The sequence below is a fragment of the Sorex fumeus genome, unplaced genomic scaffold, assembly GCF_029834395.1.
Source record: "Sorex fumeus unplaced genomic scaffold, SorFum_2.1 ptg000015l, whole genome shotgun sequence".
NCBI lineage: Eukaryota > Metazoa > Chordata > Mammalia > Eulipotyphla > Soricidae > Sorex > Sorex fumeus.
In genome coordinates, this window is record NW_026606072.1 from 26,275,314 (window position 1) to 26,293,722 (window position 18,409).

The following is an 18,409-nucleotide window of genomic DNA, read 5'->3' on the forward strand; positions in this document are numbered from 1 at the left end:
AGAGGGCCCCTGCACCAACTGGCCTTCCCTAAGAGTAGCTATGTGGCCTCTGATCCCAGATCCCCTGTTTCAGCTTCTCCACATCACCTCCATCACTGCCACACGCTTTTCTTGAAAATGTTATTGTTGAGGGCTGGAGAGATAATACAGCGGGTAGGGTTGCTTGCCTTGCACATGGCTGACCTGGGTTTGATCCCTGGCATTCCATAGGGTTCCCTCTGCTGTGCCTGAGTGTAGAGCCAGGAGTTACTCCTGAGCATCGCTGGGTATAGACCAAAACAAACAAACAAAATATTAGTGTGTGTTGTTAGCACCTCTGTCCAGTTCTAGAATATCTGGGACAGAAGAGTAAGTACTGTACCATTTCATTTCATCATACTTTATTTGGGGTGTGGCAGGGGCACACATGACTGTACACATCTTACTCCTGGATCTGTATCAGAGGTCACTCCAGGCAGGGCTCCAGGGGCCATACGGGGTACAGGATAGAACCATGGTCTGTCAGGTGATGGCAAGACAGTACTATCTCTCAGGCCCCAATATTTCTTTCTTGTTCTTGGTCATATGAGTTTTTCAGTTTGGAAAATTGCATACTTATGGTTTGCATACTTTTTGGTTAAATATAAGAAACAGTTTTTTTTTTTTAATTTAGATCTGGGGGCTACACGCAGCAGTGCAGAGGGCTTCCTCCTGGTTCTACCCTCAGAAGTGAATCCTGGTGCTCACACACCCCTATGAGATGCCAGGAATCAAACCCGGCTCAGCTGCATGCAAGGCAAACACCCTACCTGCTGTACCAGCCTCTGGCCCTTTGTTTTGTTTTGGGAGGCCACCCATACCAGGTGGTACTTAGGGTTCACTCTTGGCTCTGTGCTTAGGGGTCACTCCTGCTGGTGTTCAAGTACCATATGCAGTGTTGGGAATTGAACTGGAGTAGTCTGCGTACAAGGTAAGTGCCAAAACCCCTCTACTCTCTCTCGACCTCTCGGCCTGTTTCACTCTCAGTGGTTTGCCCAGCATCCTTAACCAGGGCCTGCCACATGTAGCACTGTAGCACTGCCCTCCCGTTGCTCATCGATTTGCTCAAGTGGGCCCAGTAATGTCTCCATTGTGAGACTTCTTGTTACTGTGTTTGGCATGTTTGAATACATCATAGGTAGCTTGCCAGGCTCTGCCATGAGGGCAGAAATACTCTCAGTAGCTTGCCGGGCTCTCAGAGAGGGGTGGAGAAATTGAACCAGGGTTGGTGGGTTTGCCGCGGCAGCAGAGTGCAAGGCGAAGGCCCTACCCGCTGTGCTTTCACTCCAGCCCATGAGCAGGTACTAAATAAATATCTTGATAAGATGAATGGATGTTCGCACTCACAAGACCAGAGCTGCCGTCTAAGCTAATAGACAGTTTGGGAGGGTAAATGCATCTCTTAAATTTAAATTTATTTAAAAATTACAAAAAATGTTTTCACCCAAGTTGTTCATGAAAAAGTTTAAAAGCAGCAACAATTTTGGTTAAATCACCACCAGTCTAGTGCAATTTATAAAATCGAACAAAATTTGGATGTGTGTCTTATGCCTCTGTAGATACGGAACCCCTTCTTTAAGTCTCTTTCCTTGGGGTCCGGAAGTACCATGACGGGGGCACTCTCCAAAGCCTTTCTCCTCTGGACCCTGTGTAAGACTATGCGGTAGACGCCTGTGATGGAGCTGCGGGCATCTCTCCCTTGGTTGTTCCGAATATGCTCTTCTGTGATGCCCAGGTGTTCTAAAGTGCTTTTGACCTCGTTTTCCTCCTCTTTGAGGACACTGGTTTCTGATAAGTGTCTGGGGTCCAGCTGGAAGGGCTCTAACGGGGTAGGGTAAGGCACCCCTTGCATCCACTCGTGTTTCATGATCGCATCGATCCCAAACCTCTCACTGGGGCTGGGCTGGAGGACACCCCGGAGGAGGCGGAGGCAGGGCTCGGACACGTGCGGGGGCACACTGTAGGCGCCCTCTAGGATGCTCTTCTTCAGCTTGGCCATGTTCTCTGCCCGGAACGGCATGGTGCCCGTGACAATGAAGTACAGGAGCACACCCAGCGCCCAGATGTCCACGTAGACGCCCACGTAGTGCTCGTCTCGGAAGAGCTCGGGTGCCGCGTAGGGCGGGGAGCCGCAGAAGGTGTTGAGCATCTCACCTTTCCTGCTCACGGTGCTGAATCCGAAGTCGCCCACCTTCACGCAGGTACTGCTGGCGTAGAATACGTTTTCTGCTTTCAGATCTCTGTGGATAATCTGGTTTTCATGCTGTGGAGGAAGACACGGTGGAAAGGGAAGAGGACAATGAAATACATATACGCATACACATTTTGCAGACACACAGCCATTTGGGGTCCCTTGGAAATCTATTTTTTTTAACTTAAAAGTGTTTTATTTTTTATTTATTTTATTATTTTTCTTTTTTAAAAATATTAAATCACCGTGAATCACAGAGCTATTCATGTAGGACTGGAGTGCTAGTGCAGTGGGGAGAGCATTTACCTTGCATACAGCTGACCCAGGTTCAATCCTCAGCATCCCATATGGTTCCCTACGCACCACCAGGAGTAATTCCTGAGTGCAGAGCCAGGAGTAAGTCATGGTGTCTGACACCACTCCACTCCACATCACCACCACCATCCCCCCCGCAAAAAAATAATCTATTCATGATTGAGTTTTAGGCGTTCAATGCTTCCACAACAGTCCCTTCACCAGTGTCCACTTTCCTCTCCCTTCCTTAATCCAACAAACAGAAATTGCCCCCTCCCTGCCCCAGCAGGACAGGAGCCAGACTTGCTCCTCCCGGGCTCACCATGTGCTTCACGGCAGACACGATTTGGGAGAAGACCACCTTGCTCTCAGGCTCCGAGAGCTTCCCCTCAGTGCTGATCTTCCCGAAGAGTTCCCCTCCGCCTGCGTACTCCATCACCAGGTAGAGCTTCGACAGGGTCTCTACCACCTCGTAGAGGCGGATGATGTTGGGGTGGTGCAGCTTCTCCATGCTGGAGATCTCGCGGGACAGCAGCCTTTGGGTCTTCTGGTCTAACTTGGTCTTGTCCAAGATCTTCACAGCCACCTTTTCTGGGAGAAAATGTGGAGTGCGGGAGAGGGCAATGTCAAAGGCTGTACTCACTTTCAAAATGCATTAGAGATCTATGCAGAATCAAGACTTGAATTTATCCCTTTATTTCACCAGGGAAGTCCAGGGCTTGTTCCTATGCTCCAGAACTGCTCAAGGTCAGACAGGGGACAGAGACTCCTGAGGCCCCATGGGTGCTGGGCACTCGGGTCAGTAGGAGTTGGCCCCACACAGATAACCAGGCCAGATCTCGACCAGCCAGGAGGTCCCAGTTTCCTGATATAGTGGAAGTTGTTTGGTCAGCTCAGAGAGTCCTTCTCTTTTTAATTTAATTCAATTTTTTATTTTATTTTATTGAATCACTGTGAGAAATAGTTACAAGCTTTCACGTTTGAGTTACAATCACACAATGATCAAACATCCATCCATCTACCAGTGCATATTCCCCACCACCAATATCCCCATTATACCCCACCCTTCCCACCCTCCCACTGCCTCCATGGCAGATAATATTCCCCATACTCTCTATATACTTTTGGGCATTATGGTTTGCAATACAGACACTGAGAGGTTATGTTTGGTCCTTTATCTACTTTCAGTACTTGTTTCCCATCCTGACCAATTCCTCCAACCATCATTTTCTTAGTGATTCCTTCTCTATTCCAGCTTCAGAGAGCCCTTGACTAGACCCACCATCCTGCTGGGCCTCATCTCCATCCACTCATCCTCCTGTCCCCACTTCCCAGACGCCTTTGGGTGCAGCATCATCGGTTTTCTTGCTCTTTCCTCATTCCTGGACATTGCTCGGAGGGTCATTTCCCCTGGCTCCCTCCTTCCATGCTCTTAGCTCAGTTCCTTCCTCTGATTCGGGTCTTGCCTCTGACCCAACCTCCTCCAGGAAACCTCTTGGACCCACATCCAGATGGTCTATTCTCTACTGTCACCTCAGCACAGTGACTTGTAGTGTTGATGCCCTGTGTCTCCTTATTTTCTGTATGGAGGAACATGTTGTATCTGACTGTGCCAATGCTGGCGGTCATGCCACAGTAGGTTGCTGCCCAGCACCAGGTGGGTGTGGAGTGTTGGTAGGGCGCATAAGGAGCCAGAGCCAGGAGCTGTCATGGGCAGGATGAGTCATGGTGGGATGCCAAATGCATTGAAAGCTGTAGTTTAACATCACATACTGAGGACCTTATAAATCACTGGGCCGCCGCCGCCGCCCAACTCCCAGCATTATAGAGTGCAGCCCTGGAAGCTCCTGGCCTTGGTAGTCTCAGGAATCAGAGTCAAATAAGCATCAAATTTTGGCTCTTGTTTTGAATCATCAGCCTGGCCATGTGTGGTCCTGGGCCCCTTGAGCACTTCTTGAGAGCCTCCCCCAAAACATAAAAAAAGAATCTGACACCTGTATAAGATTGTACATGTATGAAGACATCTATAATGCTGGTAATAGCTAAATGTCCAGTACAAGAAGTAGAGTAATAGCTACCTATAATATAATCTCTCTATAATGGAGCTATCAAAATTGTGTGGTTGATCTTAACTTATTGATGTAAAAATAAGATGTGCTACAAAACAAGTGAGACAAAACACAAGACAGTCGCCAAAAAATGTTAAAATAGTTATTGATAGGAAATCATAGATAGTTTTTCTCATTGTTGCTTATCCCTCCTTCTTACATTTTTTCCTACAATTGCAATAAACATAGATTTCTTGTGTAATAAAAATGGTGAGTGTTGGCAAATTAATGAATGTCTAATCCAAAGGGAAACATGGTTTTCAGTACACAGTGACCAGACTTTCTTTTAGGTAAGACTTTACTGGGTCAGTAAACAGGGAGTACAGCTTGCAGGGCAAGAGTGTGCCCCATTGCTTCAAAGAACTGTTTCAAAGAACTTTGCTACACTGGCCACGGCCATGGGAACAGATGGCACACAAGAGTTTAAACAAGGGTTTAAAACAAGAGTGTAATTTGGATGGCATTGGAGGTACCATGCTTGGCATGAAGTGAGTCAGAAGGAGAAAGAAGAACCAGGTGATTACACTCATATGTGGATCATAAAGAAGCAAAGTAAAGGAAGAGACAGTTCCCAGTGGAAACAGATCCTGAGCTATCCCCAATAGCACAGCAAACCAAGGCTACAAGTATGGAAGAAAGGATCATAGGACATAGGATCATAGGACAAAGGATCAAAGGATCATAGGTGGAGGGTCACAGACAATCAGGTGACGGGGGTGGTGAAGCATCACAAAGAGTATAAAATAATAATATGGGAACAATTGTAAACCATGCTATCTCTATTTAAACAAACAAAACCTGGAGGGCCAGAGAGCTGGTTCTGGAAGTAAGGTGCTTGCCTGACATGAAGTCAATCCCTTCTCAAATCTCCTGCACACCAACTGTGATCACTGAGTACAGGACCAAGAGTAAACCCTGATCATATCCAGTGGTGCAAAAACAAACACACATTTGAAATTTAAAAATTAAAATGAGGGGGCTGGGTGGGTAGGGTGTTTGCCTTGCACGCGGCCGACCCAGGTTCAATTCCCAGCATCCCATATGGTCCCCTGAGCACCACCAGGAGTAATTCCTGAGTTCAGAGCCAGGAGTAACCCCTGTGCATCATTGGGTGTGACCCAAAAAAGCAAAAATAAATAAATAAAAATGAAAATGAAAAAAATTAGAAAATTAGAGGCCAGAGAGATAGTACAACAGACTGGGCACTTGCTTTGCACACCACCAGCCTGGTTTGGTTGCAGGGCCAGAAGCAAGCCGGAGCAACAGTGTGCACCTCTCCCCCTCAGAAAACAAATAAAATAAAAATTTAACAACAGGAAGAAAAAGTGAAACAGAGGAAGGTGCGGGGGAGGGATGGTCACCAGGCTCCCAGACAGCAGAGTTGCTGGTATGGTGCTGGACTTATGGAGGCAGCCGCAGGGATCAAACTTGTGTTCTCCTGTTTGCAAGGCTGGCCTTGAGCCATCCTCTAGGCCCCTAAGTAACCATTTTAAAAATTAAAAAGCACAAGTGTTTTTGTTCTTTGTTTTGGGGGGTTGCATCCAGTAATTCTCAAGTCTTACTCCAGGCTCTGTGTTCAAGGATCAAATCTGGGTGGTTCATGTGCAAGGCAAGTGACTCCAGCCCCAAGGAAACACAGGTTTTAATTGCTGTATTAATGAATGTATTCAAGAAGAGATGTTGTTTTTCAGAACTCTCTGCACCTTCATATTAAGTTTTAGTGGAGACTGAGTTTGTGGCCTAGCCCTGCCTTCCTCTCTGCTAGGAGACCACACAGAGAACTCCCAGGGACTCCTGCCATGCACTACTCCTATCATACCTGCTTCCCTGTTCCATGGTTTGTCATCAGAATCAGTACATAAACTTCATTCACCAAGCGTTTATTAGTATAAGGCAAGTGGGGGACTCTTAAGGATCAGTAAGATACAGTGTCGAAAGCCAAGGAGCAGGCAGCAAGGTGCAACACTGCCACTCTACCTGGATTTTTTTTGGCGGGGGGAGATTTTGGGGTTATACCCGGAGAGGCTCAGGAGTTATTCCTGGCTCTGCACTCAGGAATTTCTCTTGATGGTACTCTGGTGACCATATGGGATGCTGGGGATTAAACCTGGGTCAGCCACATGCAAGGCAAACACCCTATCTGCTATACTACCTGCCACCACCCGGATTTTTAAAGCCCAAACCTTCCCCTCTCACTCATACTTTCTTTTGACCTCCAAGCTGGGCTCAGTCACTTCATGACTCCTATGGCATTGCAGAGCAGTGCTTCCAAATCTTCACTCAAAAATTCATTTCTCTTTTTGTTGCTGTTTGCTTTTTTTTTTTTTTTGTGGAGATGGGAAGTTGAGCCATAGCCAGGAGTGCTCAGGACATGCGCTTGGCTCTATGCTCAGGAATCATCCCCTGGTGAGGCTTGGGAAACCAAATAGGCTGCCGGGGATCAACCCAGGGTGAGCTGCATGCAAGGCAAATGCCCTCTCCACTGAACCATCTCTCCAGCCTCTCACATTCATGTCTTCTCCTCTATCCACTCACAATTTACTAAAGCTGGGGACCTGGGAGTCATTTCTATTTCTTCCACTCCCCTGTCCCCTCCTGTCCTTATCCACTAAGGCACCACAGAATTTTAAAATAATTTTCAAATCTCCTACAATGCATGCTCCTGGTCATATGAGCACCTCGATGTTCATTGGAACCCTACTTTAGTTTCACTTTCCCCACTTTAATTCACTTTCTGCACATAAATCAATCATATTAACCCCTTTTATGAGCTACTGGCTTAAAGTCCTTCAATTGTAGTTAAATGATAAAATCTGAATATGCAAGAGGCTTCTCTGAGATCCAGCCCTGCCTGCATCATCACCATATCCCCCACTTGTTTGCAGCAATGCTATGGTTCACATCTCATGCTCCTTCAGCTTCCCTCTCTGCCTGGAACTCCCTTGCCCCCCAAGACTTGTATAACTTCTCCTCAAACCTCAAGACTATGAAGAAATTTTTTTCTGTTTTTAAATTGAATCACCACGAATTACAAAGTTACAAAGCTATGTATGATTAAGTTGCAGGTCTATGTTGTTCCAACACCGATCCCTTCACCAGTGCCTTGTACCCTCCATCAGTGTTCCCAGTTTCCCTCCTGCCCCCAGCCTGCCTCTGTGGCAGGCACTTTCCTCTTCCCCCATTGTCCTCGTGTTCCCTTCCCTACCTTATCCTCCTCACCCCTGCCCCAGTGCCAAGCTTCCCACTGAATTCCAGTTCGCCTGCTTTTCATTTCTACTGCCATTGGGCATTTGCTATTCCCCTACAAGGTTTCTACATACCCCACAAACAAGAAATCATTTGAGTCTTCCCCTCTCCCTCTGGCTAATTTCACCCAATTTTGCAATACTGTCCAGATCCATCCATATTGCAGCAAACTGCATGAGTTTATCTAAGGATGCATAAAACCTCAAGCCTTGATGAAAGCTTTTCCTGACTCACTGCCACATTCCTGATGCCTTGGGCACAGCTGCCCTCACCCTCTCTGCCTTATTCTGTCACAGCACCCGTTCACTGTGTGCTGTCTGTCGCCATCAAGTGTTCACAGAGTTCTACCCACAATTACCGTACCGGGTTCATCTCGCTAAGGTCCAGGACACAGCCATGGGACAGTCCTTCACAATGCAGCATGGGGAATGAATAAATAAACTGAGGGAGAAGAAAAGGCCCTGGAAATATGAGACTAGAATTACAGAAAGGAAGAAGAGGTCAGGGAAGGCCAAACAAAGAAAGGAACGAGCAGTCACTGCCTCCTTTCTTCCCAGCAACAGACGGCCATAAAATATTCAGAAATTGAAAGCATCGTCCTTCGTGAGTGGTTTCTGATCAGCCTCAAAGGAAACTTGCGATGACCAGCTTTGCCCTGTCAGTCTTCAAGGCACAAGGAACTCAGAGCTCTGAACTATAAAAATAAACCCCGTCCTCAGGGGCCCATTTTCAAGCCTTTTCTAGAGATCCAGAGCTGCTGCCTACCCTCCTGGGGCTGCCCAGGGGAACAGAGGGCTGTTCTCCTGGGACTCTTCTGGGGGGCTGTGCAGACGGTCCGTTTCCTAGAAACCCTCACTGCAGTTCCTAGAGCACTTCACAGAGCAGCTGCTCTCCAGCCTCCGGGTGGGATGTGCTGACTCTCAGTTGCTCCCAGCCTGGCTTCCTAAGTGGCTCACTCCGGAGAGCAGAGCACTTCCCCCCTCAGGGGCAGCAGAGACACCTTTGGTTTCCCTTTTGCTTCTGTCATTTCTGACTAGTCGGATATCCCTGCTTCCTGTCACAAGGCACCTTTTTTTTTTCTTTTTGGGTCACACCCGGTGATGCACAGGGATTACTCCTGGCTCATGCACTCAGGAATTACTCCTGACGGTGCTTGGGGGACCATATGGGATGCTGGGAATCGAACCTGGGTCAGCCATGTGCAAGGCAAACGCCCGCCCTACTCACTGTGCTATCGCTCCAGCCCCCAAGGCACCATTTCTTAGTCCCTAGAGGTCACATTTTTTGTTACCCTGTGAAATTCCAGGTCCCTGTAGCTGAGCTGCTCATCTCTCCTCTCCACCCCACCCCTGTCCACTTCTCCCCCATAATTCTTGCTGTTCCTCATTCCTCTCTTTTGGAAGAGCTCCTGGGTCTCAGACTCACCACGTGGCCACTTCACTCACGCTGTGTTTTCTGGACCTTGTGGACAGATCTTTCTCATAAAGTCTATGGCAATCTGTTGATCAGACTTAACTGGGGTAGGTAGGTATGTCTGGGGAAAATGGCAGAGGATAGGTGATATAATCCTGCAGAAGGTTTGTCTGGAGCCCACCAGCCCACTGGGATTCCAGCTCTGTGCCTTTAGCCCTGCTACCAGGGGCACACCATACCCCACAGCCCAAGGATGATCCTGCACCTCTGAAGCAAGGCTCCCTCATGGCAGGCGAGGAGCCCACCTGCACAGCAGGACCACGCCAGGCTCTCCAAAGCCCCAGGGTCAGGGATCAATGAATTTCATAGTAAGACACACAAGAGTACTTGGGCACTGGAGAAGTCATTATATAAACAGCAACTGCCCCTCTTTCTCCTGCTTCTCCTCCCCCCCCCACACACACATGTATGTATACACACACACACACACACACACACACGTGCACGAAGGCCTGCAGGGAGCTCAGAGGCAGAGTGCCTGCCTGAGCCTTGAGCCCCACATGCCCATGTGTGAACCCAGCAGCCCTGCTGTTGGCACCCCCAAGCCATCTCCAGAGCACTGCAAATAAGTGTGGGTGCAAACCAAAATTGTTTGACTTCAATCGAGGGCGATACCTCCCCCCAGGACACCGTAGCCAAGTGTGTGTCACCCCACCACCACCACCACCCTCACCCCGACATCACAGAAACAAGAGCAACAAAGGCAAAAAGAAACAGATATCGATTGCTTCAGACACACACTTGCCCCCAGCCTGCAGAGGGGGTCTCTGCTTAGTGGGTGGCATTGGTGGCACTATGCCCGTCAGTCCACTGGGCTCTCCGCTTTTTCTTCCTAGAGTCACACCTTTGGACTTCCTGCTCTGCTGAAAGAGCAGTGGCTGTGTCGCAATGTCTCTGGAAGGGCTGGAGCCAACTTCACATAGTGAACATAGTGAACATAGAGCATCTGGTGGGCCAGTGAGCAGTCACACCTTCTCTCTTTAAACTCTGAACTGAGGGCCAGAGCAGTAGTACAGGGGGTAGGGAGCAGCCTTCCACACAGCCTTACCCGGGTTCAACACCCAGCATCCCAGGTGGTCACCCGAGCCTGCCAGTGGTGATACCTGAGTGCAGAGCCCAAATCACCCATAAGCATCGCAGAGTCAAAAACAACCAAACAAAATCTGAATTGAGAGAAACAGGAAGTAATGGAATGGAGCTCAGACAGCAAAGCTGAAACTGTAGATGACTGTGAGACTTGTGATAATGAAGCAGAGAGTCACTCTGCAGAGACAGATGTGAGTGCAACACAGTTACCAGTGAAGTAGGACTGAGAAACCTCAAGGACTCAGAACCTGAGAAGGAAACAGAGACGGGAACATCCCAATACTTGCTAAGGGTCACAGAGCTGGAATCCCAGTGGGCTAGTGGACTCTGGGCAAGCCTTCCGCAGGATCATATCACCTACCCTCTGCCACTCACCCCCTGTGTAAAAAGACTACTGCTGCATCCCAGACTGGCCCAGTGAGTCCAGTGGGTGGGGGTGATCGGGCATCACCCACATGGGAAACAGTGATCTAGACTAATGGCTGTCATACCTATCTACCCCAGTTAAGTCTGAGCAACAGATTGAGATAGACTTTTCTAGAAGACCCAAAAGCTGTCCCTTTGATATGGTGCTATGTATTGAAATTGGCACACAAATTCCCCTCTGACCAACTACAAACATGTCTAGAAAGATATGCTAAGGGCTAAAATAGCATACATCAATCCCTGGTACCTCATAGTAACTGCCACCCCGCCCAGTTCCAGCACTGCCAGATGCTACATCAAGCATACAGCTGGGTGTGCCCCCAAACAAAAACAGAGTATACAACTATGCAAGAATGCATGGGAAAGGAGGGTCTCAGTAATACCATAAACATCAGCAAATAGTCCACATATTAACCAGTGGGGAAGAGGGTAAAGAATGCCCTTGTTATATAATAGAATATGATTATGTATTTGTATATTGATTTTTTAAAGGCTACATGGTAAAGGTAAAGGTAAAGGTAAAGGTTCATCAATTTGCTCGAGCGGGCCCAGTAACATCTCCATTGGAGACTCTGTTGTTACTGTGTTTGGCATATCGAATACGTCACGGGGAGCTTGCCAGGCTCTGCCGCGCGGGCGAGATACTCTCGGTAGCTTGCCGGGCTCTCCGAGAGGGGCGGAGGAATCAAACTCGGGTCGGCCATGTTGGCTGCATGCAAGGCAAACGCCCTACCGCTGTGCTATCGCTCCAGCCCATAAGGCCAGAGATATATATAGCACAGCTGTTTGGACACTTGCCTTGCAATTGGATAATTCAATCTCTGGCACCCCAGGTGGTTTCCTGAGTCACATCAGGAGCAATCTCTAAGTACAGAACCAGGAGTAATACCTCAGCACAGGCAGGAGTGGCCAAAAAGCAAACAAAAAAAGCCATAGGTGCCGGAGGAATAGTACAACAGGTAGGGAGTTTTTCTTGCACACAGCTGACCGGGGTTCAATCCCTTGCACTCTATGTAGTCCCCTGACCACTGCCAGGAGTGATCCCCGAGTACAGACACAGAACTAAGCCCTGAGCACTGTAAGGTTTGCTCCGGGCCAAATGGCAATAAGATAGAGACATCATTGGAATTAAAGATCACCCTGCCTCCAGCACAGTTCTTATGGCCCATCTGGTGATAGGAAGCCACCAGGCTGATTCCATGCTTCCTCACATCCACCTCCTACAGATAACTGAAGGTCAGACGAAGCACAGACCAGAGACGGGTTCCACCAGTCTCTGTTCCCCTTTCCCACTTGAGACAACTTAAAAACCCCCTTAGCTTCTCTCAGGGTGCAACTCTACCCCAGCCTCGCCAGGGGCCTGTAGGGTCTGCCCGGGAGTATACCCTAGTAAACTTCTCCTATTTTTTCACCTTACTTGTCTCCATCCCTTTGTGCTGGCTGAGCCATCAATCTATCAAGTACCACCAGATGAGCACCCACCAGCCAAAAAATAAATAAGTAAAGCTGCATATAATAAAACTTAACAATCATATTGCTCATGGAGTAGGAGTGCATGATTCCATTGGCATATTTAAAGTCACTTTATTATCTTATGAGACTCAGTATATATAAAAGGTTGGCCAGGATGTAAACCATTAGTTATTTATCAGTGTTGCATTTATAAGAACGATGGGGTTTTCCATTTCTCCACTGTATCCTTCCATATTGTAGAATATTTTTCCTATAAGTGCCACCACTTCTATCATTTTTTCTTAATGTTCATTTTATGAAAAAATAGATATGCATTTGTTTTCTGAACGCACAGTTTTGGTGGGAGGGTTGGGCCACACCCGGGTTTAGGAAACTATGCAGTGCTGGGTGATTGAATCATGGTTGGTCACATTGCAAGGCAAGTGACTTATCCTCTTTACAATCTCTCTGGCCCATGAACACATGATTTTTCACACAAGCGAGGAGGAAAAAGAATAGATGCACTTAGCAAATAGTTAATTTCAGTTAACTGGCATTAAAAGATTACTTGTGGCTCTCCCTTGCCATTCACTGACCTTTATACACTTTCCCAATCACTTCCATGCAAACTCCTCTATTCTAGATGGGCCAACAGGCACTGACAGGTAGACTGTCCTGGATCTCAACCTTTTCTTTCATTTTTCCCCTTCCAGATTTTTAACTTCTATTTTCCTACTGCTATCAGAAACACCAATCTGTCTGTTCACACAGTTAAGTAAGGCAAGTTCTCTACTTCCAACCATCCACTCCATTCTCAGTTTTTTAATCCAATCAGTTGCCATCTACAATACTTCATCTGACTACACTGAACTGGGGCATGGAGTTTCAGACTCAGCTGAAGTGCTGGTTCTTCAAGATTTCCTGCCTTGGGGGCTGCAATAGAGTCCATCAGTCCTTCTGAGTCTCAAACCTTTGGCCCCAGACAGGATGAAACCAACAGCCCTCCTGGTTCTCCAGCTTTCCAAGTGCTGGTCTGAGGACTTCTCAGCTTCCATAGTCACCAGAGTCTGTTCTTTGTAATGAGACACTGATCCTTGCTCTGAAATGCTGATGAATACAGCAAAGGTCAGGATCTTGTCTCTGGCATTCCCAGCTCCTCTTTTCTACTTCCTGCCACCATCCTTGTTCAGAATCTACTCTTCTCTGTCACTGTGCTTCTTGATATCAACCCCCTCCCACCCTTCCTTTCTCTCTTCCCAACCTTCGTTTTCACTGTTCTAAAATTCCTTGGGCTGAGCACATGACCAGCAGGAGAGTCTATGTCTTGCAGTCTGGATGAGGCCCTGTGTTCAATCTTCGGCACCACAGTAATTTAGATAAACAAAATTTGTGTTCCAAAAGCCATATTCTAGGAGCAGAGCTCCAGCTGAATCTCAATAAGAAAAGCAACTCAGGGCTGAAGCAATTGCTCAAGAGGCTAAAGTGCATGCACTGGTGCAGGAAGTCCAGGCTTGAGCCCAGGTGCCTCATTCAACCCCAACCATTGAGTAAGACTTGCATAACGAGGGACAGGGAGTCTAGACGCCAAGTAACAGAAGTTATCCTTGACTGAAGATAAGCTTAATAAAATACTTCAACCATTGATTTGGGTATTTGTGTCACTAAGCTGGTGTCCCTGGTCCTCTTTCTCCTCAGCACACAGAATCCTGGCAGCTGTGTTGAGGAGTGGCAGTTGGTTCCCCCAGATGCCTGCCACCCAGCACCAGGAGAGGGGAGACAAAGCAGCACCCCTGCCTTCCCTTACTCTGAAGGGCAGAGGCTCTCTAAATCTTCATCAAATTCCCCCAAGGTTCACTGCAGCATATTGAAGAATAAATAAATAGCCCAAGATCAATAAAATTGGGGGCGAGGGATATAGCTTGGTGGTAGAAGACATGCTTCAAATTTGTGAGACCTACTGTTCTATTCCCAAAGTAAATAAATATAGCATGAAAACCCAACACAATATCTCATGTATAAATTTAAAAGATAAATGAGGGGGCTGGAGCAATAGTACAGCAGGTAGGGTGTTTGCCTTGAACGCAGTCGACCTGGGTTCGATTCCCAGCATTGAATGGTCCCCCGAGCACCACCAGGAGTAATTCATGAGTGCAGAGCCAGGAGTAACCCCTGTGCATCACTGGGTCTGACCCAAAAAAAAAGGGAAAAAAAAGGATAAATGATACAGCAATGGGTCGACAGTGTGTAGCAAACACATACACAAACACACACATACATGAAAATCTGCCCGTAAGTGCAAGAAGGCACATATACAAGGCATCTTATAGGCAGTGTTTTATTTGGGGAGTTTTCATAGATGTTGTTATCAGTGGTTGTGGAGGTCACACATGGTAGATCTCAAGGCCACGAGAAGATGTTCAGGGCCCACCAGGGTTTCTCCTAGTAATACACATTTTTTGCTGGGAAGCAAACTTACATATGCAAAGTAAATTACCCCTTTGAGTCACATCCTTGGGCCCAGGCAGTGCTGAGGAGCACTGTGTCTATTAGCATCAACTGAAAAGCTTCCTTCCTGGTAGGGAAGAGCCATACCTGGTAGCACTCAGAGTTAATTCAAGCTCAGTGCTCATGGGTCATTACTGGCAGTTCTCAAGGGACCATGCATTACTGAGCATTGAACCCGGGCTTCCTGCTCTATAAAGCATATACTACATCTTGCTGGGCTCTCACTCTGTACCTTACCTAGAGAGTTTTAAAATAATATCAATACTGGGGATATGGTGCCATCAACAGATCATCCTGTACCTGCTGGGTGAGTGCATCAGCAACCTGATGGTGCATTCAGGCTTCCTGACAAAATTGTCGCTGTGCCTTTGGCCAGACCCCAACAACTTGCGACCAAGTTACCAAGAAATTAAATTGTCTAAAGTTGGATATGTGGGATTCATGCCCACAAACCACCTATGGCTCAGCTAAACAAGCTCATTTATTGGCCTTATTTCAGAGATCCTTAGATAAATCTCGAAAGAGATCAAAAGCCATAGTTAATCTCAGACTCGCACATGGCTGAACAGACTGGAGTAAATTGGAGGAGGGTGGTTTGGCCTTTGCCCGCCCAAGCAGAGCAGCTTACCTCCAGCAGCTGCTTGCCTCCACAATTCAAAATCGCGACCATACTCCAGCCTGACTCCACCATGTCAGGACAGATCTCACCAAGATATAATCTGTTGAAAATTCTGGTGTACAGGTTTGGTGACTGAAATTTCCAGGCTTTCTTAGGGGTGAGCTACCTCTCCCCAATTTCCAACACACATGGAAGCACTGGCAGTCACCCCCACAAACCAACTCCAGCACCACTCTGTAAGCTCTACTACTGGTCTTGTTTCAGAGGCCCACAAATAAATCTGGAAAGAGAACAAAAGTGGCAGTTAAGCTTGGACTCGCATATGGCTGAACAGACTGGGGTAAATCGGAGGTGGGGAGGGTTGGCCTATGCCTGCCCAAGCAGAGCTCTCGGCAGCCACTCGCTTCCACAATCCCAAATCACCTCCATACCCCCCAGCCTGACTCCACCATCTCAGGATGGACCTCCCCAAAATATAATCTGCTGAAAGTTTTGATATGCAAATTTTGTGACTGAAATCTCCAGGCTTTCTCCAGATCAGGATGGGCTACCTCCCCCACCTCCCTGTACTTCTGAAAACCTCCACAGTCACATCCACACCTCAAAGCTGTCACCCAATTGAAAAGCTACTCCAACTTTACCATCCTGATAAAAATACCGAATGCCCTGAACAAACACCATCACCTCTTAGTACCTGTATTGCAAATCATAATGCATCAAAGGAAAAGGAGAGAGAGAGCAAGAAGAAAAGAAAAGCAAGTGAGGGTAGGGGGTGGAGGGCTGGGGGTGGCAGTGGGGAAACGGGGGACATTGGTGGTGGGAAATGTACACTGGTGGAGGGGTGGATGCTGGATCATTGAAACCCAATTATGAAGAGCCTTGTAATGGTCTATCTCACGGATATCCAATTAAAAAAAATTTTTTAAAAAGTAATGTGGAGTTCATGCACAATTCAATCAGCTTAATCAATAGCTGAATAAATAGCAATACTCCTACATTTAAAAAAAAAAGCCATATTCTTTGCCACTGAGGGAAATAAAGCTTACAGCTAGAATCCAAAGTAAAATCTGCCACAAACTTTAAGGCACACAATGGGTTTAGCTCTAGGAACTTAGGATCTGTTCAAAGTTATTTTAAATTGGGTCTTGCTAAACTATAATTGATTTACCATAAAGGACCCCCTCAGAAGGACAAGAATAACCACTAATAAAAAAATAATAATAGTATCCATACCTAGTCCCACCTCAGACCAATTAAATCAGAAGTTCCAGGGCCAGAGTGATAGTACAGTGGACAGAGCATCTGCCTTGCATGCGGCCAACCCAGGTTCGATCCTCAGCATCCCATATGGTCTCCCAAGCTCCACCAGGAGCAACTCCTGAGCACTGTCGGGTGTAGCCCCCCCAAAAAAATCAGAAGCTCTTGGCATATATTTCAACCATTTCTGCTCATTATTGAAGTTTTCCCCTCTGTTTTGGTGTCAGGGATCAACCCCAGCACCTAATATCGTCAAAGCAGATGCTCTGGCTCTGCACTATATTCCAGCTAAGTTTTGTGATTATTCTGAGTTCTCCGGGTATTTCTAATATATAATCAGAGTTGAAAACTATAGGCTGGCTTTTTTTTATGAGGATGGACAGGAATGTGCTTCTGTTGTAAATACTTTTTCATTAACCTTTGGTTGAAACAAAAGCAAGGCAAGAACAAATCTGGAAGATGGAGAAAGTAAGTCTCCAAAAATAATACCAGTAATGGCACTGGGGCACTTATTCATGAGCCTCCCTGTGTATGACACCTTCTGGAGCTGACCTTAGAGCATTTCCAATAACTGGATTTTGTAATTGAAAGGCTGGGGCTCTCAGAAATCCTGCCATTTCCCCAGGAAGGGAGGTTGGCATGTGCTAGCCGCGGTGAAGTACTCTAGGAGAACCCTGCGTCCCACTGGCATGCACATGCAAATACAAATGGAACTTACAAGAAAAACCTGAAATGACGCTGTCTTGAAAGCAGGACTCACGCCCTCTCTGTAGAGGATGGATACTCCCCTTTGTTACTGGAGTGAGTTACTCCACACAGTCCAGTGGGAGAGATTTTGGCATGAAAACCATCAGGATGGAACTAATGGAGCCTGAACAGAACAATATTTAAACTCTTCAGATTAAGAGTGCCCCTAGCTGGGAGATGGAAAGAACTCATTTTGCACCATTCACGTGGGATCTAACTGTAGCAGCAGCGAAAGGCGCCAGGCCCGGGCCGGCACTTTAGGGCCTCAACTGTGTCCTGCCTAGGCCCTGGCTCCTCAGCCTACCCCCAGACCATGCCCCCACCCCAAGGGGGGTGTAGGGGAGGCCCCATCTTACCTTTGGTTAGGGAGTGGATCCCCAACTTGACCTGGGAGAAGTTCCCGCTGCCAATTTCCCCTCGGATGCGGTAGAAGCCGATCCGCTTTCCCAGGGTGATCTCTCTCCCCACCTTCTCATCCTGAGACAGGTCCTGGGTCAGCTTCTCGAAGGGCGTCAGCTGCCGCGAATGACCCGCCTCGTCCTCTGGGCTGCCCTCGGCCAGGTAGCTGCTTTCCACGCTGTCCCGCCGGTCCCAGCGGGCACAGTGAGGGGTCACCAGGCCGCCTCCATTCCCATACACCGCGGTCATTCTCCAGAGTCACTGGCTCACATATCGAGCTCGGGAAGAGACTTGGATCCCAGGCAGGTGGGGAGCGGTGGAAGAGGCTGGGAGTTGCCAGGTGGCAGTGGGGCGCTGCCCCAGCCTGTCTGGGGGAGCTGGGCCCCGGGAGCACCCTCGCAAAGGACTCCGGAAGGAGTACAGAGCGGCGCCCTCCTGGACCTCCACCAGAGGAGGGCAGAGGCCAGCCCAGTGCTCAGAAACCGCCAGCCCCACTTTTCATACTTCCCGGATTTCCAGGCTCTGACCCAAGAATCAGGCACCTGGCGGGTTTCCGATTCCCCCCAAAAGCATTCCAGTAAACCTTCC

At 47.8% G+C, this 18,409-nt stretch overlaps 1 protein-coding gene across 1 annotated transcript; it reads right to left on the reverse strand.

Annotated features, from left to right (window-relative positions):
* Positions 1-1,416: 1,416 nt before the first annotated feature.
* On the reverse strand, positions 1,417-18,175 carry NIM1K (NIM1 serine/threonine protein kinase). The gene is made up of 3 exons (XM_056112012.1): positions 17,779-18,175; positions 2,826-3,094; positions 1,417-2,281 (listed from the first exon to the last, which is right to left on the reverse strand). Exons 1-3 carry the CDS (start codon positions 18,068-18,070, stop codon positions 1,532-1,534), a joined length of 1,311 nt encoding a protein of 436 aa, XP_055967987.1. The 5' UTR covers positions 18,071-18,175; the 3' UTR covers positions 1,417-1,531.
* Positions 18,176-18,409: the final 234 nt, after the last annotated feature.

What these genes read in the sequence shown, in the direction of transcription:
- NIM1K (XM_056112012.1), bottom strand. Translation starts at nt 18,070, where the DNA reads ATGACCGCGGTGTATGGGAATGGAGGCGGCCTGGTGACCCCTCACTGT. An exon ending in GATCCACTCCCTAACCAAAG is followed by an intron (nt 3,095 to 17,778) that starts GTAAGATGGGGC and finishes ATTTTCTCCCAG; the next exon opens with AAAAGGTGGCTGTGAAGATC. An exon ending in TGTCTGCCGTGAAGCACATG is followed by an intron (nt 2,282 to 2,825) that starts GTGAGCCCGGGA and finishes CTTCCTCCACAG; the next exon opens with CATGAAAACCAGATTATCCA.